The sequence below is a fragment of the Castanea sativa genome, chromosome 1 (genome assembly GCF_040712315.1).
Source record: "Castanea sativa cultivar Marrone di Chiusa Pesio chromosome 1, ASM4071231v1".
Lineage (NCBI taxonomy): Eukaryota > Viridiplantae > Streptophyta > Magnoliopsida > Fagales > Fagaceae > Castanea > Castanea sativa.
Genome location: NC_134013.1, coordinates 29,287,222 through 29,310,137, shown reverse-complemented (window position 1 = coordinate 29,310,137; position 22,916 = coordinate 29,287,222). Strand labels below are relative to the sequence as shown.

The following is a 22,916-nucleotide window of genomic DNA, read 5'->3' as shown; positions in this document are numbered from 1 at the left end:
GAATGTATAGATCTTTTTTTTATAAATGTGTTGTTTAAATTTGAGGTTTTAATAATGTAATGACAGGTTACAGGTTAATATCAAAGCTAGGAAAAAAATAAAAACAGAAAATAAGTTTTAGCGACGAATTTTTTCGTCACAATTATTGCAACAAAAAATTGTTTTAGTGACGAAATATTTCATCGCTAAATGTAGCAAAATTTTGTAAGAAATGGTTTTAGTGACGAAAATTTTCCTCACTATATGTGCTTGAATTTTCTTAAAAATAGTTTTAGTGACGAATTTTTTCGTCACTATATGTACCCGAAAATAGTTTTAGTAACGAAATTATTCGACACTAAATATGATTTAATAAACTGAAGTGTTTTTAGTGACGAAATCTTTTCGTCACTGAATAGTGTTTTTAGCGAGGAAAACATTTAGCGACGAAATATTTTCGTCGCTAAAAGTTTTTTCTTTTTAAAACAAATCGGACTTTTAGTGACGAAAATGTTCGTCGCTAGGACTTTTAGCGACGGAGTTTCAGCAACGAAATGAGTTTCGTCACTAAATGTCCGATTTCGTCGCTCAAGGTTCTTAGTGACGAAAAACTGGACTTTTAGTGATGAATTTTTTCCTCACTAAAAATATATTTTGTTGTAGTGGTTGGTGAAAAGCGTTCAAGAGTTCGACCACATGAGCAACCTCCAGGAGACTTTCAGTACCCTACGATCTTACAAGATGAAGCTGAATCCGAGCAAGTGCACGTTCGGAGTAACTGCAGGAAAATTCTTGGGATTTATGGTATCCCAGAGAGGCATTGAAGTCAACCCAGAGAAGGTAAAGGCGATCATGGAACTATCTCCTCTAAGGATGGTAAAGGAAGTACAAAGCTTGACCGGCAAGATAGCAGCCTTGAACAAGTTCGTATCAAGAGCGACGGACAAATGCCTCCCTTTCTTCCGCATACTGAAATGATCATTTGAATGGACAGACGAGTGCCAAAAGGCATTTGAAGAGTTAAATGTGTATCTCTCCGCTCCGCCATTGCTTAGCCCATCTATGCCGGGGGAAGAATTATTCATATACCTTGCCGTCTCCTCAGTAGCGGTTAGTGCAGCTCTTATTAGAGAAGAAGATAAGGTACAAAGGCCCGTGTATTTGATAAGCCTTCCATGAAAAAATACCTACTCTTCCAGTCCCTATTAGAGTCAGGTGTATCACGCACGAGCCTCAACAACGGGCTCCTAGCCATGAAACTATACATACCCTTTGACTTTGTGATCTCAGTGGGACGGTAACAGTGAAAAAATTCTTCCATCGTCAGCCTTCGTGCACAGTCTAACATGGCCCCGTACAAGACCTCCACGCCTATGAAAACCCTTCAGGTGTTTAGGGAGATTTGTGCGACGGATAAACCAAGATACTGAAGGAGTTGACGGTGGAGAAAGCTCAGAGGAAATCTGAGCCCTGCCTTTAGCATTTGCTCATAAACCCCAACACCTTCAACACCCTTATAGTAACATTTCTCGGATTTATAGGGGAGACGGAGACAGATGTTGTCAAGAATTTGGTACTTGGCCCTAATAGTTTTGAAATGAGATTCTTTGACCGTGGACCTAAAATCATTGACCGTCCACAAGGTTAGCATTATGAACTCCCTAAGGCCGTCAGGACCAATTACAGATTGGACGGGGGGATCGATGCCTTCTAGGCCATCACTTGAAGCCTCCTCTGAACTATCCGACTCCAAACCTTCGTCGTTTAAGGAAGGAGAAGTAGCGGACGGATTCCTTTCTTCACTTGAAGTGTCAGGGTCATTTTGACCTGACGGGAATCCTTCATCGTAGCCCACCCCGTCGCGGACAAACGAATGGTTACTCGACGCACTAGACATTACCTACATATGACGGTAAAACCTAAAACACTGATGGATCTACAGAAAGTGCGTGGATTCGAAAAAGAAAAAGTTCAGTGAAGGGAGTACATACAGGATTGAAATCAAGCAGTATGAGACAACGGAGAGACTAGCAGGACGGTACAAGTGCGCAAAGTAAACGATGGTGGCGCTTCGATTGCAAAATTTCTATAAGAAGGTGAGAATGAAGAAAGAGAAGGCAAGCTTTTATAGAGCAAAGGGCATAGAATACGAAGGGACGCCTCGCTTAGGGTGAACAGCTAATAGATGAAAGCCGCGTGTCCCTTGTCATAAATAATCCTAGCCAGCCTGTCTTGATAGGTTACCATGAGAAAGGAAGACTGCCACTCCATGGGTCCATCTAGTTTGTAGTGATGGACTCAAGGAGTGGGGGGGCAACTGAAGATGATAAAATAGGAGACGGATCTCTCCTTGAAGCATGACGGTACGGTATTGACATGTGGATGGTCGACGGGTCAATGTTACAAGGACATGTAGTGGACGGTTGTAACATCTGGCCTCCGTTTGTATTGATTAGGCTTTAAGGATTCCTAACCAGAATCAACTTGCATCTCGCGATAAGTCTGATCTGGCTTTGCTTGATCTCCACGCAAACGTGAATAAGGAGAGTTCTTGCGTCACACGTTTAATCATAATCAAAAGACTCCTATAAGGAAAAGAACTCTATAAGGTATGTAGAATCGAAGAGGTGCTATCCTAAAAGGAAAGGGTTTCCTGGCCAAGGCATGGATGATAACTCTACACTGATATAAATACCCCAAAACCCTCATAAATCAAGGTATGCATTATTGACTCAACTCTGGCACTTTAGGGTTGTGAAAAGTTCTAACTCGACCTTCGGAGGGTTTTTGGTCGGCACCACATCGGTGCTCTCTGATAGGTCTTTGTTTTTTCGTTTTGTAGGTGTTGTTTCGATTTGAGAGTGCGTGTAGCTTATTGGTGATTTTTCCGGCATCATCAGCTTCCATAATGACCAGATGGCAAACGAAAAAAGGGAGTGCCAGGGAACACCTTTGACAATGTGAGAAGACTTTGAACTAGCATTAGGAGTCAGCCAAAGTTTAAATTCTTGAGAAAAGAAATTAACTAGGCGACAGTCACGAAGGGCATTGGAAATAAATTTAGGTTGCTCAAGACATAAGGGGCACAAAGTGTCCAAAGAAATACCTCTTTTGGCTAAGCACTCCTTGACGCCAATGCTGTTGTGCATGCAACTCCAGACGAACATTTGGATTCTAGGCAAGGTTTGGAGCTTCCAAATCCAAGATCCCGAGAAAGAGTCAGCTTCCATTTGATCTGTGGCTAAAAGGTAAGCACTCTTCAGATCAAAACTTCCCTTAGCAGAAAACTTCCAGGCCAAATTATCACTACTTCTAGCAACTATCGGCCAAGGAACCGCTTGAATGTCAACTTCAATTTCTGAGGGAATTTCAAAAGGTATGGCATCCCAGTTCCAACCATATGGTGCACGCATATCCTTCAAAGTGAGGCTGGCCGAGCCTTGGGGGAGGGGGCCTTGAATGCTAGATCTGATGGGACCACTACTTAACCAACAATCCAACCAAAAATTAAGATTACTCTCATGCCCTGGCACCCATTTGATCCCTTTTTGGAAGACAACTTCACCTTTTTTCAAACCTTTCCAGGTAGGAGAACTTGGAAGTTTTGACTCATTTCTAGAATTTATCCGCTGTCTCGATCCATACTTGAATCTGAGAACTTTGGCCCATTGAGAATCCTTCTCGGTGTGGAATCTCCAATTGAGCTTAGCTAGAAGAGCCATGTTTCTCCCTCTTGCAGATTGAAGCCCCAGACCACCTGATTCTTTGGGCTTGGTTACAATGACCCAGTTTACCCAGTGCATTTTTCTTTTATGATCAGAGGACCTCCAAAGGAAATTCCTATTGACTCTATCTATGCCACTGAGAATTTTGTTGGGTAAAAAATTACTCTGCATAACATAGCTAGGAATGGTTGAAGTCGAAGCTTGAATAAGAATCTTTCTGCCCGCCATAGAGAGCAGATTGGCCTTCCAACTAGCAAGCAAGTTTTTAACCCTATCCAAAATGGACTCAAACTCATGCCTTTGCCTCCCCAGGTGCTTTATAGGAAAACCCAAATACTTGCCGAAGTTGGTGGTTTAATTGAAGTCCAAAATGCTAGTTAAAGCTTCTCTTTGATCAGGATCGACATTAGGAGAAAAAAAACACACGGGACTTAGCTTCACTAACTTTCTGCCCAGATTTATTACAAAAAACTTGGAGGATAGAACTGATGGCAACACAATTTTCTGGATTTGCACTGGCGAAAAGGACCAAATCATCTGCAAAAAAGAGGTGCGAAAAAGCCGGACCACTTCGAGATGCTTTAACAGGGGTCCAACCTTGGCAGCACATTTTTCCTCAATTAAGTGGCCCAAGAACTCCATGCAAAGGATGAAAAGATAGGGGGAAAGTGGATTGCCTTGCCTAATACCTCTCGAGGGCAAGAAAGGGTCAAGGCTACCACCATTCAAGAGAAGGGAAGTGGACACTGAGGTAACGCAGCTCATGATGAGCTTAATGAGGTTCTCCGGGAAATTAAAAAGAGTGAGCATCTCTTTAATAAAGCTCCACTCAATTCTGTCATAAGCTTTTTCCAAGTTGATCTTAATGGCCATGATCCCTCTATTTCCTTTGGCTCTTCCAATGTTGTGAATTAATTCTTGGACAATGATCGCATTATCAACACCTCTCATGCCTAGGACGAAAGCAGTTTGGTAAGGAGAGACAAGCTTGTCCAAGTGTGGTCTGATCCTGGCTACTATTATCTTAGTGATGATCTTGTAGACTGAGTTACATAAGCTGATTGGTCTGTAGTTCCCAATAGTTTCCGGACCTTAAATCTTAGGAATGAAAACAATATGAGTGTTGTTGAGATACTCGGGAAATTTCCTTTCAGTGAAGACTTTTTCAACCTACTTCCTCACTGAAGTACCAACTATGAGCCAAAATCTTTGGAAGAAACCAGCATGCAACCCATCTGGCTTTGGTGCCTTGTAAGGTTTCATGGACCAGAGAGCCTCCTTAATTTCTTCAGTGGAAACCATGGCATCAAGGGACTGCTTCTCCTTTTCTGAGAGCTGAACCTGCCACTGATCCAAGCAAGGGGGGTTCCAAGTGACCACCTCTTGAGCAGTGGTGTACAAGGTATGGAATCCTGTCCTAAAATGCCCCATTACCTCCCTTTCCTCAGTGATCCATAACTCCCTTTCATCTTTGACTGCCGCAATGTGATTTCTTTTCCTCCGGGCAAGGGTAGAAACATGGTAGAAAGCGGTGTTCCTATCCCCTTGGATCATCCAGTTCAGCCTAGACTTCAACTTCCAGAGATCAAGCTCTTGGTCCAGAATAGTCTCCAGCTCTTTAAGGAGCTGGTTCTCTAGACTGATAAGAGAAGAGCTAGGATAGTTGGACAGAGCCTTCTGAGTACCATAATTCTCTAGCCAAATTTTTTTTTTTTTTTTTCTGATGTATGTTACCAAAGTGGTTTCTATTCCACGCTGATGCATCATTTGAGAAACAATCAATGGGCTCTACTAATTCCCTATTCCTATACCAAGCTTTGGAAACAATGGTGGGAAAGGAGATGTCAGAGAGCCAAAATTCTTGAAACCTGAACGGCCTGGTGAGCTTGACTGTACTGACTGGCAGAGCTTCCATGAGAATAGGGCAGTGATTAGAGTGACACATAGGTAGATGGGTTACTCTGGCATTTGGGTAAATGACACACCAGTCCGGGTTCATGAAAAACCTATCAATCCTTGCAAGAATCAAATTACTGATGTCTCTCTTATTAGTCCAAGTATATCTAGGACCAAAAAATCTCATATCTACCATACTACATCTATCAAGGCATTCCTTAAAAGCCAGAGATCGATTGATGTGAACACCTCTACCTCCGAATTTATCCTCATCAATTAACGACTCATTAAAATCGCCAACTATAACCCACGACAACTTATGTAATTCTGCAACTTTAGTTAGATTCTCCCACAAAATGCATCTCTCCTCTCTCTTAGGACTGGCATAGATAGCAGAAAATAACCAAGTGAGTCTAGAGGTTCATACCTTAACTTCAACGTGAATTTCCTGCTCAGTCTTCGCAAGCAATTCCACCTCCACTAAGTTTGAATTCCAAAGAAGCCATAGACCACCAAAGTATCTGATGGTGTTTGTGTGGATGGCACCATCCATAGGCAACCTGTCAGTAATTGCCTTAGCTCTATCAACCCCCAATTTCGTCTCCATAACCACAAGGATGGCCGGATTATGCTCTTGGACTAAATTACGAATATGACCCTGAAAATTAGGCTTCAAGACACCTCTACTGTTCCAAATAGTAAAATTCATGATAGACTGGAAGTATAAAGTTTTGTAACATACTCTAGAGGAAAGGAGTAGCTCCACTTCTCTCATCAGAAACCATGTGATCTTCGGCAAGACTCCTATCATCACTATCAAAGTTCTGGGTTGAAAGCTGAACTCCCACATTAGATTGAAGGTTAAAACCCAGGTTTCTCTCCTTTGGCTTGTCATTCGTGGAAAAAAAAAAACTCTTCTCTCCGAAGTGATGAGCATACGAACTCCGATCACTCTCACTTTCTGCAAGAACTCCGGTCTCGGCATTAGCTCTCGCCGAGAATTCAAAGGTGGCGCTGTTGGGTTGGCTAGGATCAGACCGAGATGAAGGGGGTTAGGTGAGGGGAGGGGTGGTGATCTTTCTGTCTACACCTTCCACACATGAAAGGGCAGCGCTTTTGGGTAAGGTATTAGAAGCTAAGTTCCTAGCCAAGTTCTTTTTGTTTTTCATTGAAGAGGGATAGGTTAAAGGACCACAAGGAGATGGACTTGGGTTGTCACTTTGCTTCAAACTAACCACTGCGTCCTTGAAACTATCCATAGGTAATTTGGTCATACTTGGGCTTGAAGTGGGCTTTTCCTTAGGACCTGGAGTTTTTGAAGCCCACGATTTCCTTCCATTTTTGAACCCAACCCCAATCTTAAGATTAACAAGTCTACGTGGCAAGTTCTTGCTGGATGAAGGACCAACAACGAGCGTGACTGTTCCTTCCACAAAAACTAGAATCAGTTGGTTAGTGGAATTCCATGCCAAGCTACCAGCGCTCCCTGTACCAAACCCAGTACCATGATCTGTCCTTTTCCCTTTCTGTCCGTTTCTTTTCCGACTCACCATCATCCACGGACCATAGTGCCCCTCCACATTCGTCGCCTCACAGGCATTGTGCGTGACAACATCATGCAAATTCCGATGAACACCGTTTCCGTCACCAACATCGTTGTTTTGGCTCTCTAAACCTTCCTCCGTCGTTGCTTTCGATTCTTTCTTCCGAATGGTTTATGGATGATGATGCCGAAGAAATCACCAGTAAGCTGCGAGCACTCTCCCGATCGAAGCAACACCTGCGAAGAAAAAATAGAAGATCGAACAGAGAGCACCGGTGTGGTGCCGGCCAAAAACCCTCCGACGATCAAGTTAGAGTTTTTTTAAACAACCCTAGAGTGCCAGAGCTGAGATAACTGTGCGTACCCTTTTTTTCATGAGGGTTTTTGGGGTTTATATAGTGGTATGGAGCCGAAATAAACGCCTTGGTGAGGAAGTACTTTCCTTTTAGAAGAGTAATTTATGGATCTATGCATATCGTATAGAGCCCTTTTCCTTATAGGGATCTTCTTGACTAAGGTCAAACGTGTAGCGAAAGAACTTTCCTTATATTCACGTATGTAGAAGTCAAGATAGACTAAGAATGAAGGTTGGATTACTCCTTCAGCTTTTATCTGCCAAGGTCGTCAGCCAACGTGCGCCTCCTACACTGTCGTCAGCCTATGTACGTCTCCAAAAAGAACGCCAGCTAAGGACCTTCATAATCAAGGTCGTCAGCCTTGACTTCGTCAGCTTGATCCTTTAGCCTAACGTCGCCACGTAAGGGGTGTGGCCTCAAACGTCAAAAGAAGGTGTCAATGACAATGTCTGACGGATTGCATATTCCCGTCAGCCTTCTTAATATACCGACAGCTTGTAAAAAACGTCACTATCAGCTGCCTCCCACTCCATTACCCCGTCAGCTATGGGTGACGGGTCATGGAGTTGTCGTTACCGAGGAAATGGTTCTTGCATGGTGATCCGCGCCATGTTCATTAAATGGTGGGACACATGGCTTAGGCTGATTGGCTCCGTGTCTGGACGGGTGTGTCGCTTCGTCTTTCGCGCCTCCTCTCTCCTATATATACTTCATCTTTTACCTTTTTTTCACTTTTTACATCCTGTTCATTTTCGAGAGAAAGAATATGTCACTGCTGATCTTATCACGCCGTCAATCGTTCAGCTGTCAGCTTTTTGAGACCGTCCTCCTACTCGTAAGTTCTCCTCACTCTACCTTTTTACTTTTTCTAGTAATGCCCTTTAGTGAAGTCGTTTGCCTAGGATCTTAGAATAAAAACCCGTCGTTTGTAGGTAGTCAGATGTCTAGGGAGACGCCGAGTGATCAATCGTCGATTCGCGACGGAGCGGATTACGACGACGTTTTTCAATCAGGTCGTGAGCCCACGGAGGGCCTATCCTGGTCGTCAGAAAGAGAATCGTCAACTCCTTCTGACGGGGAAGTAGGGAGTTCTAGAGGAAGTGAGGTGAGTAGTGACGGTGGCGAAGAAAGGGTAGATGATGAAGACCAGGGGATTAATGAAAAGGCGAGTATCAGTGACGGGGGTGAGAGTGACGACGACGAGGAGACCTTAGAGAGTACCTCGGGAACCTCTGGTGACGATCGTCCCTTCATCTTACCCTTAGAGTGGTCCGTCAACAAGTTTCTCCCGACGATGTCGGAGAATGTTTTCAAGAGTTTGCGGTCCCGCTACCAAATACCAGACGACATTCCCATCCGTCTTCCTGAGGAAGGTGAGAGGTGTTACTCGGGACGAACCGCGGACGTCGGCATGTATGATGCCATGTTCGCGGCCGGGCTGAGGCTACCGCTGACGGCGTTGCATCGTCAGTTGGCTAATTTCCTTGGGATATCCGTCAGCCAGATTGGCCCCAACGCTTGGCGAACCTTTATTGGTGCCGAGATCTTGTGGGGTCGTCTGAGTGGTGGGAACCGTCAACTGACCTTGGACGAGTTCTTTTGGTGTTATCGCCCTCAACACATTTCCTCGTCAAAAGGAGTGTATCATTTTGCAAAGGAGGGAAAAGGAGTTGAAATTGGTGTCAGACATGCCTGATTCCAATAGGAAGTGGAAGGGCAGATACTTCTTTGTAGAAGGAACAAATTGGGTATGCCGTCAGGAGGAATGGGAGTCAATGCCCAATGGTTTTGATAACACATGGGCATATGTTAGAAATTCAGGTTAATCCCGTCGACCTTCTCGCTTCGTATACCTATTTGATATCCTAACCCGTCACCTTTCATTGCAGCTAACCATCGTCCACGCATTACCGCGGAGCAAGAGGATTTTATTCGTCGAGTGACGGCCATTCCTTTGGACGAGAGAAAGTGCCGGGACTTAATCACACTAGATACTCTTCATTTATATTGTGGTGGTCCCGAACCGACGGAGGAAGCTTGCAAATTAAACGCTTATTCTCGTCGTCGTGAGTATCCTTCAACTTCTTGTCTCTATCCTGACGCTGTCTCTTTCTAACCTTTATTTTTCGCAGAAATGGAATCAGCTAAGCAAAGGGTTCGAGCTGCCGCTGCGGCCAAGAAAAAACAGCAAGAGAAGGCTAGGGGCGAGTCGACCCCACTGTCTGCCCCAAAGCCCGTCGGGAGGGCCGTGGCCAAGAGGAAACCTGACGGCAGGGAAGACCGTCCAGGGAAGAAGGTTGCCTCAACTCCTGGGGACAAGTCTTCTCGGAGGCCGTCACCTCTCAGGTCCGTCCACGGGGCAGGTAAGGGGCCAATGACCTCGTTAGGCCCCATCTCCCAAGGATCCGTACGCTGCCTGCTGACCTATAACGACTATGCCGTAGAGGTGACGGGGTTTATCTTGAAAGATGAAGAAATGGACCTCTGTGCTGAGCAGGCTACTGACGAGATAAGGGCGTCAGGCCTTTTCGACCTTACCAGGGTGAGCCTCGCTCTCTACTTTGGTGCCCTACCAATCTTTATACCCTGACGTTGTTTTGTCCCTTGTTTTTTTTGTAGGCTATGGTTCGCATGAAGGCTTTGTCAGACAGGTGCTCTGCCAAGGAAGGGGTAATTACCCGTCTGCACGAGCGCGTCACCTGGCTGACGGTCAGGCGCAGTACAAGGACGCGAACCGCATTTTGGGCGCGGAGCTGAAGGATCTTAAGGAGAAGTTGGCGGAGGAAACCCGCCAACGGGAGCTAGAGGAGGAGGCCAAGTTAACGGCGGAAAAGGAGTTGAGGTCCATCCTAGTCCAGGTGGAGACGGCGAGGAACGATGCTGTGACAGAGTTTAAGAACTCATCATCCTTCATAGACGCTTGTGCTGCCTACTACGGTGACGGGTTCGAGGACTGCTTAAAACAAGTAAAATCCGTCTATCCTGACTTGGATTTGTCAAGGATTTCTATGGATGAGTCCATCCCGTCAACCCCTGCAGGAGACGCCGTCAATGAGGAAGCTGACGACAACAGTCGGAGGGACAACAACATCGTTCTAGCTCAGCCAGCCGCGGATCAATCCGTCACCCTGACTCCAGCAAACCCTCACAGTGACGATCCAAATGCCGTCAGCCCTACTCTCTCCTGCGCCCAGCCTTTTACTGCCGAAGACGATGGAAGACCCTAAGGCCCCCTTATTTCATGAACTTAAAAAAATTTCTTTTCTTTTCTTCCTTTTTTTTTTTTTTTAAAGGAAAAGTGTAGACGAACTGTAGTACTTGACGCCCGTTTTTCTAGGCTTTTGTAAAGACATTGCCTATGTTAATCTTAATATGCCATTTTATGCTTCAAGTATTTGTGTTTTTTTATTCTAAGTCAGAATCATATGCTCGTGGCGTGCTCGTCAGCTTATGGGTGACGGGGTTTTTCTCATTTTCAATTCAAAAATGTTGAGCTGGTGATGGTGTCAGCTCCTTTGAGTTGTTTTTATCATTCCGTCAGTTTCATGGGCGACGTCGTTAGGTCAAACTTAGTTGTATGCTTGTCAATTTCTTAATGGCGTCAGCTTTTTAGCTGATTTAGCTGGATGTATCTATTTTGCCATACGCCCATTATTTTTATGAACAATACCGTCGGTTTAGTCAACTTATTTTAAGATGATTGCGGTATATCCGTAACTTTGAATATAACACCGTCACTTAGTTGCATCATGGCAAGGCGACGGGTTCAATCAAAGGGAATAAATCTTGTTGCACTTGTACCTCTTATGCACTTGGTAATAAGGCCCTCTATTTAGCAAGGAGGTTGTTCACCTCTGTTGGCTAAGAAACAGGGTCGTCCACCTTTCGGATTTTAGGTGTAGGTCCGTCCACTTTGTGGATTTAGTCATGGGGTCGTCCACTTTGTGGACTTAGCCACGGGATCGTCCACTTTGTGGACTTTATTCATGGGGCCGTCCATTTTGTGGACTTTGTTCATGGGGCCGTCCACTTTGTGGACTTAGAAGTAGGTCGTCCACTTTGTGAACTTGGCCATAGGGCCGTCCACTTTGTGGACTTTGTTCATGGGGCCGTCCACTTTGTGGACTTAGCATGGGATTGTCCACTTTGTGGACTTAGAAGCAGGTCGTCCACTTTGTGGACTTGGCCATAGGATTGTCCACTTTGTGGACTTATTAGTAGGTTATCCACTTTGTGGACTTAGAAGTAGGCTGTCCACTTTGTGGACTTGGCCATAGGGTTGTCCACTTTGTGGACTTATCAGTAGGTCGTCCACTTTGTGGATTTAGAAGTAGGCCGTCCACTTTGTGGACTTAGAAGTAGGCCGTCCACTTTGTGGACTTAGAAGTAGGCCGTCCTCTTTGTGGACTTGGCCATAAGGTCATCCAACTTGTGGACTTAGTTGTAGGTCGTCCACTTTGTGGACTTGGCCATAAGATCGTCCAATTTTTGGACTTAGTTGTGAGGTCGTCCACTTTGTGGACTTGGCCATAAGGTCGTCCAACTTGTGGACTTAGTTGTAGAGGATTTGCTGTTTTCTTCAAGACATAAAAAACTTACTGGTCATTTCTGAATGAACCTCCTCTTATTATAATGAATGCATAAGCAAAATTTTGTTCAAAAAGGAAAGATAAACTTTCAGCCATTTGGACTTAAAATATACTGTAGACAGGAATAAGCTAAGAAAAATAATTAAAGAACATAAACTGGTAATGAGGAGTAGTGTTCTGATTGCTATCTTCTACTGGTAGTACTTTCTGAGATGCTCAGCGTTCCATAGGTGTCGTAGCTTCTGCCCGTCAAGAGTTTCTAGGTGATAGGTGCCTTTTCTTAGCCATGATATAATCTTGTAGGGTCCTTCCCAGTTTGGGCCGAGCTTTCCTTGTGCGGGATCTCTGGCTGCGCCCATTACTTTCCTTAAAACAAGATCTCCGACTTTGAAGTCTCGGTGCTTGACTCGGGAGTTGTAGTGCTTGGCCACGAGGTCCTGGTATCGTGCGAGTCTCTGCTCAGCCACCGCCCTTACCTCGTCAATTAGATCCAGTTGTAAACGAAGCTCTTGATCATTTCTTCCCTCGTCGTGATTGTCCACCCTATAACTCGTGAGTCCTATCTCGGTTGGAATGACCGCTCCATTTCCGAATGTCAGCTAGAAAGGGGTTTCTCCTGTAGGGGTTCGTACTGTCGTTCTGTATGCCCATAACACGCTGGGCAGCATCTCAGGCCATACGCCCTTTGCCCCCTCGAGCCGAGTCTTGATGATTCGAAGCAAGGATCGGTTGGTGACTTCCACTTGTCCGTTTGCTTGAGGATGGGCTGGGGAGGAATAATGGTTCTTGATTCCTAACTCTGAACAGAAGGCTCGGAAGGAGTCGTTGTCAAATTGTTTACCGTTGTCCGAAATTAAGACTCTTGGAATTCCATACCTACAAACAATGTTTCTCCATACAAAACTCCTTATATTCTTTTCAGTGATTGTGGCTAGGGCTTCAGCTTCAACCCATTTGGTGAAGTAATCGATGTCGACGACGAGGAACTTCAACTACCTTGCTACCATTGGGAATGGTCCCATGATATCTAACCCACATTGGGCGAATGGCCATGGGGCGGTTATGGGGGTCAATTCTTCCGCCGGTTGCCGAATGATGTTACTGAACCTTTGACACTTGTCGCAAGCTCTCACATAAACTTGGGCGTCATTTTGCATTGTCGGCCAATAGTATCCGGCCCGAATCAACTTATGTACCAATGACCGTGATCCAGAGTGGTTGCCGCATATCCCCTCGTGTACTTCTTTCATAACATAGCTTGCTTCTTCGGGGTCTACACATCTTAAGTACGGTCGAGAAAAGCCCCTCTTATAAAGGACGTCCTTTATCAAGACAAACTGTGCTGACCGGACCTTTACCTTCCTTGCGGCCTCTTTCCCCTCAGGTAGTGTGCCATTTTTTAAGTAGGAGATCAGGGGGCTGGTCCAATTGTTTTCGGAACCAATTTCCTGTATGTTGACAATGTCTATTAACGATGAGGGCTGAGTAAAAGAAAGTACCTTGTCAATGGTGATCATAGGCTCCGCAGATGCGGCTTTGGAAAGACGGTCGGCATGTTCGTTTTCTCCTCTTGGAATTTGGACTATTTTGGCTTGCAGCCCATCTATTCTCTTTTTCGCTTGCTCCCAGTACTTCTTCATTCTTTCACCCTTGCACTCGTACTCGCCGTTTACCGCTTGTGACGACCTGGGAGTCGCAGTGAACAACTACGTTCGCGGCCCCTACAACTTGGGCAAGGTCTAAACCTGCTATCAGGGCTTCGTACTCAGCTTCATTGTTAGTTGTAGGAAAATTGAGGCGAATCATACATTTGAGCTCGTCGCCTTCCGGAGATTTAAGTACGACCCCTACCCCTCCACTTCTTGTTGGACGACCCGTCAGTGAAAATGCTCCATTGGGGATTCTTTTCCTCTTCACCTTCCGCGCTGGTGAACTCCGCAATGAAGTCGGCAACCGCTTGTCCCTTGATGGCAATGCAGGGGCGATATTGTACGTCAAATTCGTTTAGTTCTATCGACCACAATGCCATTCGTCCGGCAGCCGCAGGGCTGCCCATTGCTCGTCGCAAAGGTTTGTCAGTCAGGACGACTATCGTATGGGCTTGGAAATATGGCTTGAGTTTACGGGCCGCTGTAACCAAAGCGAAGGCAAGTTTTTCCATAGGGGGATATCTCTCTTCTGCACCATGCAATGCCTTGCTCGCGTAGTACACGGGTCGTTGAACCTTGTCGTCTTCTCTGATTAAGGTTGCACTGACAGCTGCCGGGGAAACAGCCAGATAGAGGAACAGTTCTTCTCCTGGTTGTGAGGGGCTTAGCAACGGCGGCGAAGAGAGGTAGACCTTCAGATCTTCGAACTCTTGTTGACATTCGGCCGTCCATTCAAAGGATTTTTTCAATGTTCGGAAAAAAGGTAGACATCTATCTGCCGCCTTCGACACAAACAACAACCAAGGCGACGAACTGCACACCACAGCTCTAGAGAGGCAGGTCCAAACGCTTGCAGCGGCGGTTGAGCGCCTCACCAAGCAGAATCATGATTTGGAGGAACAATTGCGACAAAGGACTGCACACCCGAGTGCACCTTAAAAAAACTCTAACTTGATCGTCGGAGGGTTTTTGGCCGGCACCACACCAGTGCTCTCTGTTCGATCTTCTATTTTTTCTTCGCAGGTGTTGCTTCGATCGGGAGAGTGCTCGCAGCTTACTGGTGATTTCTTCGGCATCATCAATGGACAAGCTTCAGCCTTATGCCCAATTCTACCACACGAAAAAAACAATTTTTGGATTCCCTCATAGGTAACCACCTATTCAAAATGGCCAATTAGGATGTTGTTGACAAGTGGCCTGTTGATATCAGCCTGGACACATAATCTAGTGTATCGGTCACGCGCCTCCATGGCTGTATGTGAGTCAATCCGTAACACCTTGCCAATGGATTCGCCCATTTCCTTAAGCACCTCTATTTCATATAGCTCAATGGGTAGCTCATTGAGCCTAATCCAAACAGTGATTAGAGAAACATTTGCCGTCGACGACTTAAAAAATGGTTCCCACGGCCTCAAGGAGAGGAAGTGGTCACCTATGAACCACGGGCTCCTTTTAATCACCCTCTCTAAGTCTTCCTTGGAGTAGACTCTGACTAAGAAGAAACCATAACTAAGGTTGATGCAATCCATCCTCTCTTCTGGTCTCCATAGTTGAGCCAACTTGTTCTGCATATAGCTTAGACCCATAGTTTTCCCAACAAGCTCCACTATAATGGCCTTAGACCAAGGACCTCGAATGCGCCTCTTAGTTTCGATAGATAGCTTGATTTTCACCTGCCCCTCATGGACGGAGTTGGGGGCCTCACCACTCTCATTGTCGGAGTCCAAGTCCTCCTCCACGTGGTCGATACAGTCAAAAGCTTGTGCAAAGACACCTAGTATTTCCCCCACAAGTTTGTCCTTGAATGAAGGTTTGGCATTGAAGCCCGTGGCTTGGTTTCCCATCGAGGGCGAGGAAGCCCGATATCCGCCGTTGAACTCCGCATGGTTGATATCTTTTACCTTCTTATTGCTCCGGGCCAGCTCAGCTTCCTCCTCTCTAAAGAGCGTTCGTGGCTGCATAGTATCTGTTCTCACCTCTGTAGTTAATAATAAAAATGTAATACAAAATTGTATCATTATTCCACATAATATTAATAATATGTTTCTTAGATATTGCAACTTTTATGCTTTTTAAATAGCAACCTAATTGACTTGAATCACTTGATTACATTTTAAGTCATATAATTATCCCATTATTTTGGGAATGGAATAAGCATATATATAAAGGTATTATATATGCTTATACAATCAGCAAAATAATGGGACAATTATCTGATTTAAAATATTATTTCTTTTATTCATGTTTAGTTTTTATTTATTTTAATAATTTAAGTCAAGAAATACGTGCATGGCATTCATATCAAAACAATCTACTTAATAACCAGTTTATATATATATATATTATATATATATATATATATAAAACTTATTTGTGACTTGATGGCATAAAAGATTATTTTATTTAATTTATTATTATATGGGTAGAAGAGAAGAGGCTCCTTGAATGGCCGTTAGTGAGAAAAATACCGTTATGGTCGGCAAGACAGTTGCAAACGTTTCAATCTCTGATAGGGGGACAAGATTAAATTAAACTAGGTATATTCCCATCGTAGTGTGTCCTTTCATTTATTTATTTTATTTCAAATTAAAGCATATGGATTTGGGCGGTGCAGACTGAAAAGGACCATTAGAAATGGAATAAATTTACGATTTAAAGGTAGAAGACCTTTTGTGCTTTAGAGACAGAAAATGCTAGGCTACTTTTTTTAGTTGGACACACCCAATTCACACTTAAATTCATGACATACTTAGGGTCCGTTTGGATAGAGCTTATTGCTGAAAATTGAAAATTGAAAACTGAAAACACTGTAGCAAAATAATTTTAAAATGTGTGAATAGTACCGCGGGACCCATTTTTAATGAAAAAGTGGCTGAAAAGTAAAATTTGTGGACCAAGTCTTCCGTGAACAGTGCATTTGTGCACTGTTCACGGAAGACTTGGTCAACATATGCGGCTGGGAAGGAAAAAAAAAAAAAAAAAAACGCAGAATCGTGGACGCTGGACGCTGGCCACTGTATCCAAACTCAGCCTTAGTGAAAAAAATAAATTTGGTACACCAGTCACGGATTCAGATCCTCAAAATTTTTTTATAGGATTCTATTAATAAATTTTCTTAAATTCTAACCACATTTTAATGATTTAAGTTTTATTTACAATATTATTTTATTATTTTAAGAATATTATTAGTGGAATGCTGACATGGAAAAATTTAAACCGTTAAATTATTAAAGAATAGTTAAGATTTAAGGAAATTTATTTGGTAGAGTTTACTAAGAAATCTAGAAGATCTAAATCTACCAATCACAAACTAATATATAACCTTGTTGTAGATTTAGGTGTGTCACTAGAGTTTTTCTGATAAATTTTAGCTTACAAATTTATGTAATAATAAATATGATTGGTGTGCTTTAATTACCTAATAAATGAAAGTTTGAATTGTTTTCTAGGGAAAATTATTAGATACTCCTAAAGCACCATAAATGCGTACTCTCTCCTCTCACATGCGTACTCTCTCCTCTCACATGCGGACTCACCATTCATGTGAGAGGAGGGAGTACGCATTTATGGTATTCCGGAAGTACACAATAATTTCTCGTTTTCTAGTATCAAGAAACTTGTAGCTCGATTGGCACTTTCGGTATTTTTAATGAAAACATTTATAGTTCAAATCCCCTTATTCTCAACTATGGAATTATCAAAATTTTAAAAATATAAATATAAATATAAAAGCAAAAATAAAGATGAAAATATTAAACTGAAGAGAATAAAAAAGTACAAAAAAAAATTGTTATTTTTTCAAAAGTGTTATGATGTGGTACATTTTTATATTTAGTAAAAATGTTTATAAGATTTGAAAATAATTTAGGGTCATCACTAGCCTTGTCTCTTTTTCCATAGAAGTTATTTTTTTTTCCTGAGGTAGACTTGGAATAAATTGTTCTTATTTGCTTATGTGAGTGCTTCATTTATATTATTTTTATTTTTTATTTTTAGAATAAGTAGGTTTGTTTATATTGGTCAAGTGGGATGTCTTAACACATTTATACTTAGTAACTTAGCCCCTAAATTTAGATTTTGGAATGTAGATTAGGTCTTTACTGTGTAATTTTCTTTTACTTCAACTAGGAAACTAAACCTTGTACTTTTTTTTTTTTTAGGTTGTATGTAGGTCCAAAGTGTTTTAATGTACACACATTGTACTCTTTTCATTTTATCAATAAGCATGTACTTTTTTTTAAGGTTTCTTTAATTTTCTTAGAGATTAATTAAGTAACAGTTCCATTGTGGGTTCCAGTTAGCTCAACTGGTAAAGTCTCTGATGGTTGTATAAGAGATCTGGAGTTTAATCTCCACTTACACCAAAAACTGATTAGTGTCTTGATTTGATGATAAAGAGCTATCATTAGGAGCGGACACCATAGATTGAAACTCTCTAAAAAAGAAGAAGAAGTAATGGCTCCATTATGTAAATCTCCTAGCTAAGGGGGAATTAGATCGACATTTGAACCTCCACATTGAGGTTTGTTAAGTTAGCGATGGAGAGGTTTTTATCCCTTTATTTTATACAACTTTTTAGAACCCTTAAAGTAGAGTATTGTTTTATTTAATATATATTTTAGAATAATAGATGAACAATGAAGATTAGGTACAGCACATTTATAAAATAAAATAAAAAAGGTGTTGGTAGAATGATATTATTCCTAACATATTTTAGAGCACGTTTGGCTCTAGCTTTTTTTTTATTTTTGCCTTTTGTTTTAGATTTTTTTTTGGGCAAATAACCTAACTTTTAGCTTGTTTGAAATAATTAGTTTTTAACTTTTGTTACACATTTAATATAAAAAATATCAAAAACTATATATTTTTTGATAAACACTATACAAATAAGTTGTTCTCAAATGCAATCTAAATGTCTTTTCCAATGTGAGTTCCAGTTAACTCAATTTGTAAATTCTTTTGTTCTCGAATAAGAGATTTGGGATTAAAACCCCGTTTAAACAAAAAATTGATTGGTGTCTTAGTTTAATAATAAAGAGCATTCATACCATTGCACACCCTTAAAATGATGATCACTCCACAAGCATAAGTGCTTGTGGGGTGTAGGGGCAAGAGCTAGGGTTTAAGTTTCCAAGAGAGAGCTTCACACACATATACACTTAGATTAGACTAAAGCATAATTTCTATCTTGTATAAAAAAATAAAGAGCAATCACTATAAAGTGGACTCTAAGTTTGAAATACTACAATCTAAATGGGTATTAATCTTTGGCCTGTTGTAGGGTTGTCCACGGGTTGGGTTTGTGCCCCACCCGGACTCAACCCGAAACTTTCGGGTGGGTGAAAATGGAAGCCAAAACCAACCTGGAATGCTAGTTGGATTATCTGATTCGAGTCTGGTCGGGTTACAGGTTGTACCGGTCAGTTTCGAGTTTTATCTTCGATGCCGTTATTTGACCGGATCAGTCGAGATCTAGCTAGATCACGATGAGATCTCGTCGAATTTGGTAGGATTTCAAGTAATTCTTCATCAGAGAACTCCAAATATCGCTATTTTTTGTAAGTTTTTGTTGAAAAATCTTTGAATATTGTCGGAAGTTTTTAGTTTTATGATTGGATCGAGTGGCTCAGGTTTTGGGGAGGTAACCTGCCAATCGACCCGAAGGTGTCAAGTTCTATGGGCGGTGACCCGCCACCAACTGTTAGAATGTTTAGTTCGGGTTCAGATGGGTTGGTTGGGTTTCCAAGTTGGGTGGACAGTCCTAACCCATAGAATCATAAAAAGAGGATGGAAAATGTACATTTTGCCACAAAATTGGGCTACTATTCATATAGTCCCTCAGTTTCCAGGCCAAAGTTAACAACGCAGGCCCAAGCAAATCTAAAAGGACTTTGTTGACATTTCACAAACTTCAACCAATCTTTTACCCGCCAAAAATCTCTCTTTCTCTTTCTTGCTCAGAAAGAAACCATGGCGCTCAATCTTCTTGTTTCTCTATTCTCCATTCTCATCTCCACCATTTTCCCACAACCAAGAGCTCTCCAACACTCACAACACGATAGCTTCGCTTTAGGGCCGAACCTCATCCACTCCATTATCACCCCCACAAGTTCACCTACTTCTTCCACCTCAATCTCTCCTCCTCAACCCTCTTCTCTTGTCCCTGCACTCTTCATCATTGGCGACTCCTCTGTTGACTGTGGCACCAACAACTTCCTCGCCACGCTGGCACGTGCCGACCACCTTCCTTATGGTCGAGACTTTGACACGCACCGCCCAACTGGGCGGTTCTGTAATGGAAGAATACCGGTTGATTATCTTGGTAATGTTGGTTTGTATTTTTTGGTTTTTTTTTGAAGACCCTTTTGTTTGGTTACTGAGAAAATGAAGAGGAAGATAACTAAAGTTTGAATCTTGTGGGATTATTTGTTTTTTCGAAGAACCTTTTGTTTGGTTATTGAGAAAATGGAGAGAGGAAGAGAGGAATTTCGAGTCTTGTGGGATGTTTCTGTTTTCTTGATGTTGTTCATGTCTCCTGTTTACTGACCCTATGTTTGGTCACTGAGAAAAAGAGAGAAAATATAATAAATTTTGGTCTTACGGGTACTTCTTGTTTTGGTTATTACTAGAGTTCGTTTGATATTGTAATTTTCTTGGGATCTGTATGGTTAAAGTTCTAACTTTCTTTTTGTTTTACCAATTTTTGTCAGCAACTATACTGAGCATACATGTTTCTTGCTAGAGAGCCTATAATGAAAACAAGACGTGATTATGTTCTTCTTATTTGAAACAGAAATTTAAAGTGTGGATATTGTCTTTGGATTTGTTTCATGAAATTTTTCTTATTAGGCTTTTCTGTATTGGGTACTTTAATCAGCTTTGCGGCTTGGGCTTCCCTTTGTACCAAGTTATCTTGGGCAGAATGGAAATGCGGAAGATATGATTCAAGGAGTGAATTATGCCTCTGCTGGTGCTGGGATTATTTTCACAAGTGGTTCAGAATTGGTATGCTTTCCATTACTTTTATTGTTGATAACTTTGAATTAAAACACTGAAGTGATTAACTGTGCTTGTGAGTAAACAAATTGACTTTCAGTTGTTTGATAAAATGTTCTAATTGTATTGCAGATTTTATTGTTTGACTCTAGGGTATTGGGTTCTTTGATATGTGTGTGTGTGGAAATGAACTTATTGACTGTGGTTGTAAACTATCATGATGTATGAACTGTTGGCTGTGGTTTGCAAACTATCATGATGTATTAACTGCCTTAGACAGCCTTTCGTTTCTCCCGAAGTCAGGAAAAAATATAAGAAAACTTGGAATTTTGATATAGCTATTAGCTGCTCTAACCCCAATCAGTAATGAGAGCCACAGTGTATTTCTTTTCCTTATGTTTACTTGGTAACCTTTAGGATCACAAGTTAAATTGGATTTCCATCCATCTAAAATTTTGCCCCATGTGTTGGTTTTTGCATATGATCTGCTGAGCTGAGTTATTGGAATACTAATAGACTATGAAGTATTAATTCTAAACATTGGTTGTTGTAAATTACTGCAGGGCCAACACATCTCGCTGTTAGAGCAAATTCAACAGTTTACAGATACCTATCAGCAGTTTATATTAAGTATGGGTGAGCATCGTGCAGCTGATCTCATCTCAAATTCAGTGTTCTACCTTTCAGTTGGAATCAATGACTATATACATTACTATCTGCGTAATGTATCTAATGTACAAAATCTCTACTTACCGTGGAATTTCAACCAGTTCTTAGCTTCTACAATATGGCAGCAAATCAAGGTAATTTTCCTAGTCTTTGCTTTCCTGGCATTTAATAATTGATGATGGATGCTTTTGATCTCTGTACTAATATGCTTAGGAGGATGCCTTGTATTTTTGTGTTAATATGTTGAATATAATCTAGCTGCCTTGTGCTTCTAAGTATTCCTTTTGTTTGCGTCATTGCACTTACCCAAATCGGTAAAAGTATTGAATATCTTATAAATGTATAACATTCCAAATGGAGTCCAAATAGAAGCAAACCACTCTATGACAACAGGCCAATGACATTTAGGTCAACTGGCATTTCCTGCTGTTTCTAGATTCCAACAGAAATGTCTAGTGTTTGAGTCCTCCCGGACCTCCCCCGCTTAGGATGTATCAAAAATGTCTTGACAACAGAAAATATCCTTCTGTACTCCTAAACTCTCCCAAAAGATGCATCACTTTTATTCCTTCTCAAATGTTTAGCCATTATCATTCAAAAGTCTAATTGAATTAATTAGAGCATGGGTAAATTAATTAATCATTGCTCTAAAGGCTGGAACAGTTTCCAAAATTCGACTCTCACTTGGATTACATTTTCTTTGCATTTGTCAGTTTGGAAAGCTCCTTAACATTTAGCATTGATGTTACAGAACCTGTATGACCTTAATGTCAGGAAACTGGTGGTCATGGGGTTGGCACCTATTGGTTGTGCACCTCACTACTTGTGGCAATACAGAAGTGAGAATGGAGAGTGCATTGAGTCGATAAATGACATGGTTAGGGAATTCAACTTTCTCATGAGATACATGATTGAGGAGCTTGGTGAGGAATTTCCCGATTCCAACATCATCTTCTGTGATATGTTTGAAGGCTCCATGGATATAATAAAGAACCATGAAAATTATGGTGAGAGATGTTGTAAATCCTTATATTGTTTTACCCAAAAAAATTGTCTTTTCTATTGTTCTCATGCTATATATTGTGCTCATGTTCAGGTTTTAATGACACTACTGCTGCATGCTGTGGGTTGGGTGAGTACAGGGGTTGGATCTTGTGCCTATCATCACAAATGGCTTGCAGTAATGCATCCACCTATATCTGGTGGGATCAGTTCCACCCAACTGATGCAGTAAATGCCATACTAGCAGATAATGTGTGGAATGGCCTGCACACAAAAATGTGCTATCCCATGAACTTGAAGGAAATGGTACTTCCCAAGGAAAACTGATCCAATGCAAAAGGCTTCAAGAATGCAAACTACTCCAAATATGGATAAGTATTTGGTCTGGAATTTTTCCTTGGTTTACATATCCTCTACATCTATTACTGACCCACACAGTGTAAAAAACTCTTTAGGATACATAGCTGAGACTGTAAGGATGATGTTATCTCTATATAAATGTGAGAGTGAGA

At 41.9% G+C, this 22,916-nt stretch overlaps 3 protein-coding genes across 3 annotated transcripts; 1 reads left to right on the top strand and 2 right to left on the bottom strand.

Annotated features, from left to right (window-relative positions):
* Positions 1–4,874: 4,874 nt before the first annotated feature.
* Positions 4,875–7,153, bottom strand: LOC142624370 (uncharacterized). The gene is made up of 4 exons (XM_075797934.1): positions 6,836–7,153; positions 6,028–6,258; positions 5,573–5,916; positions 4,875–5,343 (listed from the first exon to the last, which is right to left on the bottom strand). The coding sequence occupies exons 1-4, from the start codon at positions 7,151–7,153 to the stop codon at positions 4,875–4,877; spliced, it is 1,362 nt and encodes a 453-aa protein (XP_075654049.1).
* Positions 7,154–14,894: 7,741 nt separating this feature from the next.
* Positions 14,895–15,698, bottom strand: LOC142624363 (uncharacterized). The gene has a single exon (XM_075797923.1). The coding sequence runs from the start codon at positions 15,696–15,698 to the stop codon at positions 14,895–14,897; it is 804 nt and encodes a 267-aa protein (XP_075654038.1).
* A 4,009-nt stretch (positions 15,699–19,707) lies between these two features.
* Positions 19,708–22,731, top strand: LOC142624356 (GDSL esterase/lipase At1g29660). Its single transcript, XM_075797910.1, has 5 exons — positions 19,708–20,059; positions 20,615–20,742; positions 21,297–21,536; positions 22,154–22,409; positions 22,499–22,731. Exons 1-5 carry the CDS (start codon positions 19,708–19,710, stop codon positions 22,729–22,731), a joined length of 1,209 nt encoding a protein of 402 aa, XP_075654025.1.
* The last annotated feature ends 185 nt before the right edge of the window (positions 22,732–22,916 follow it).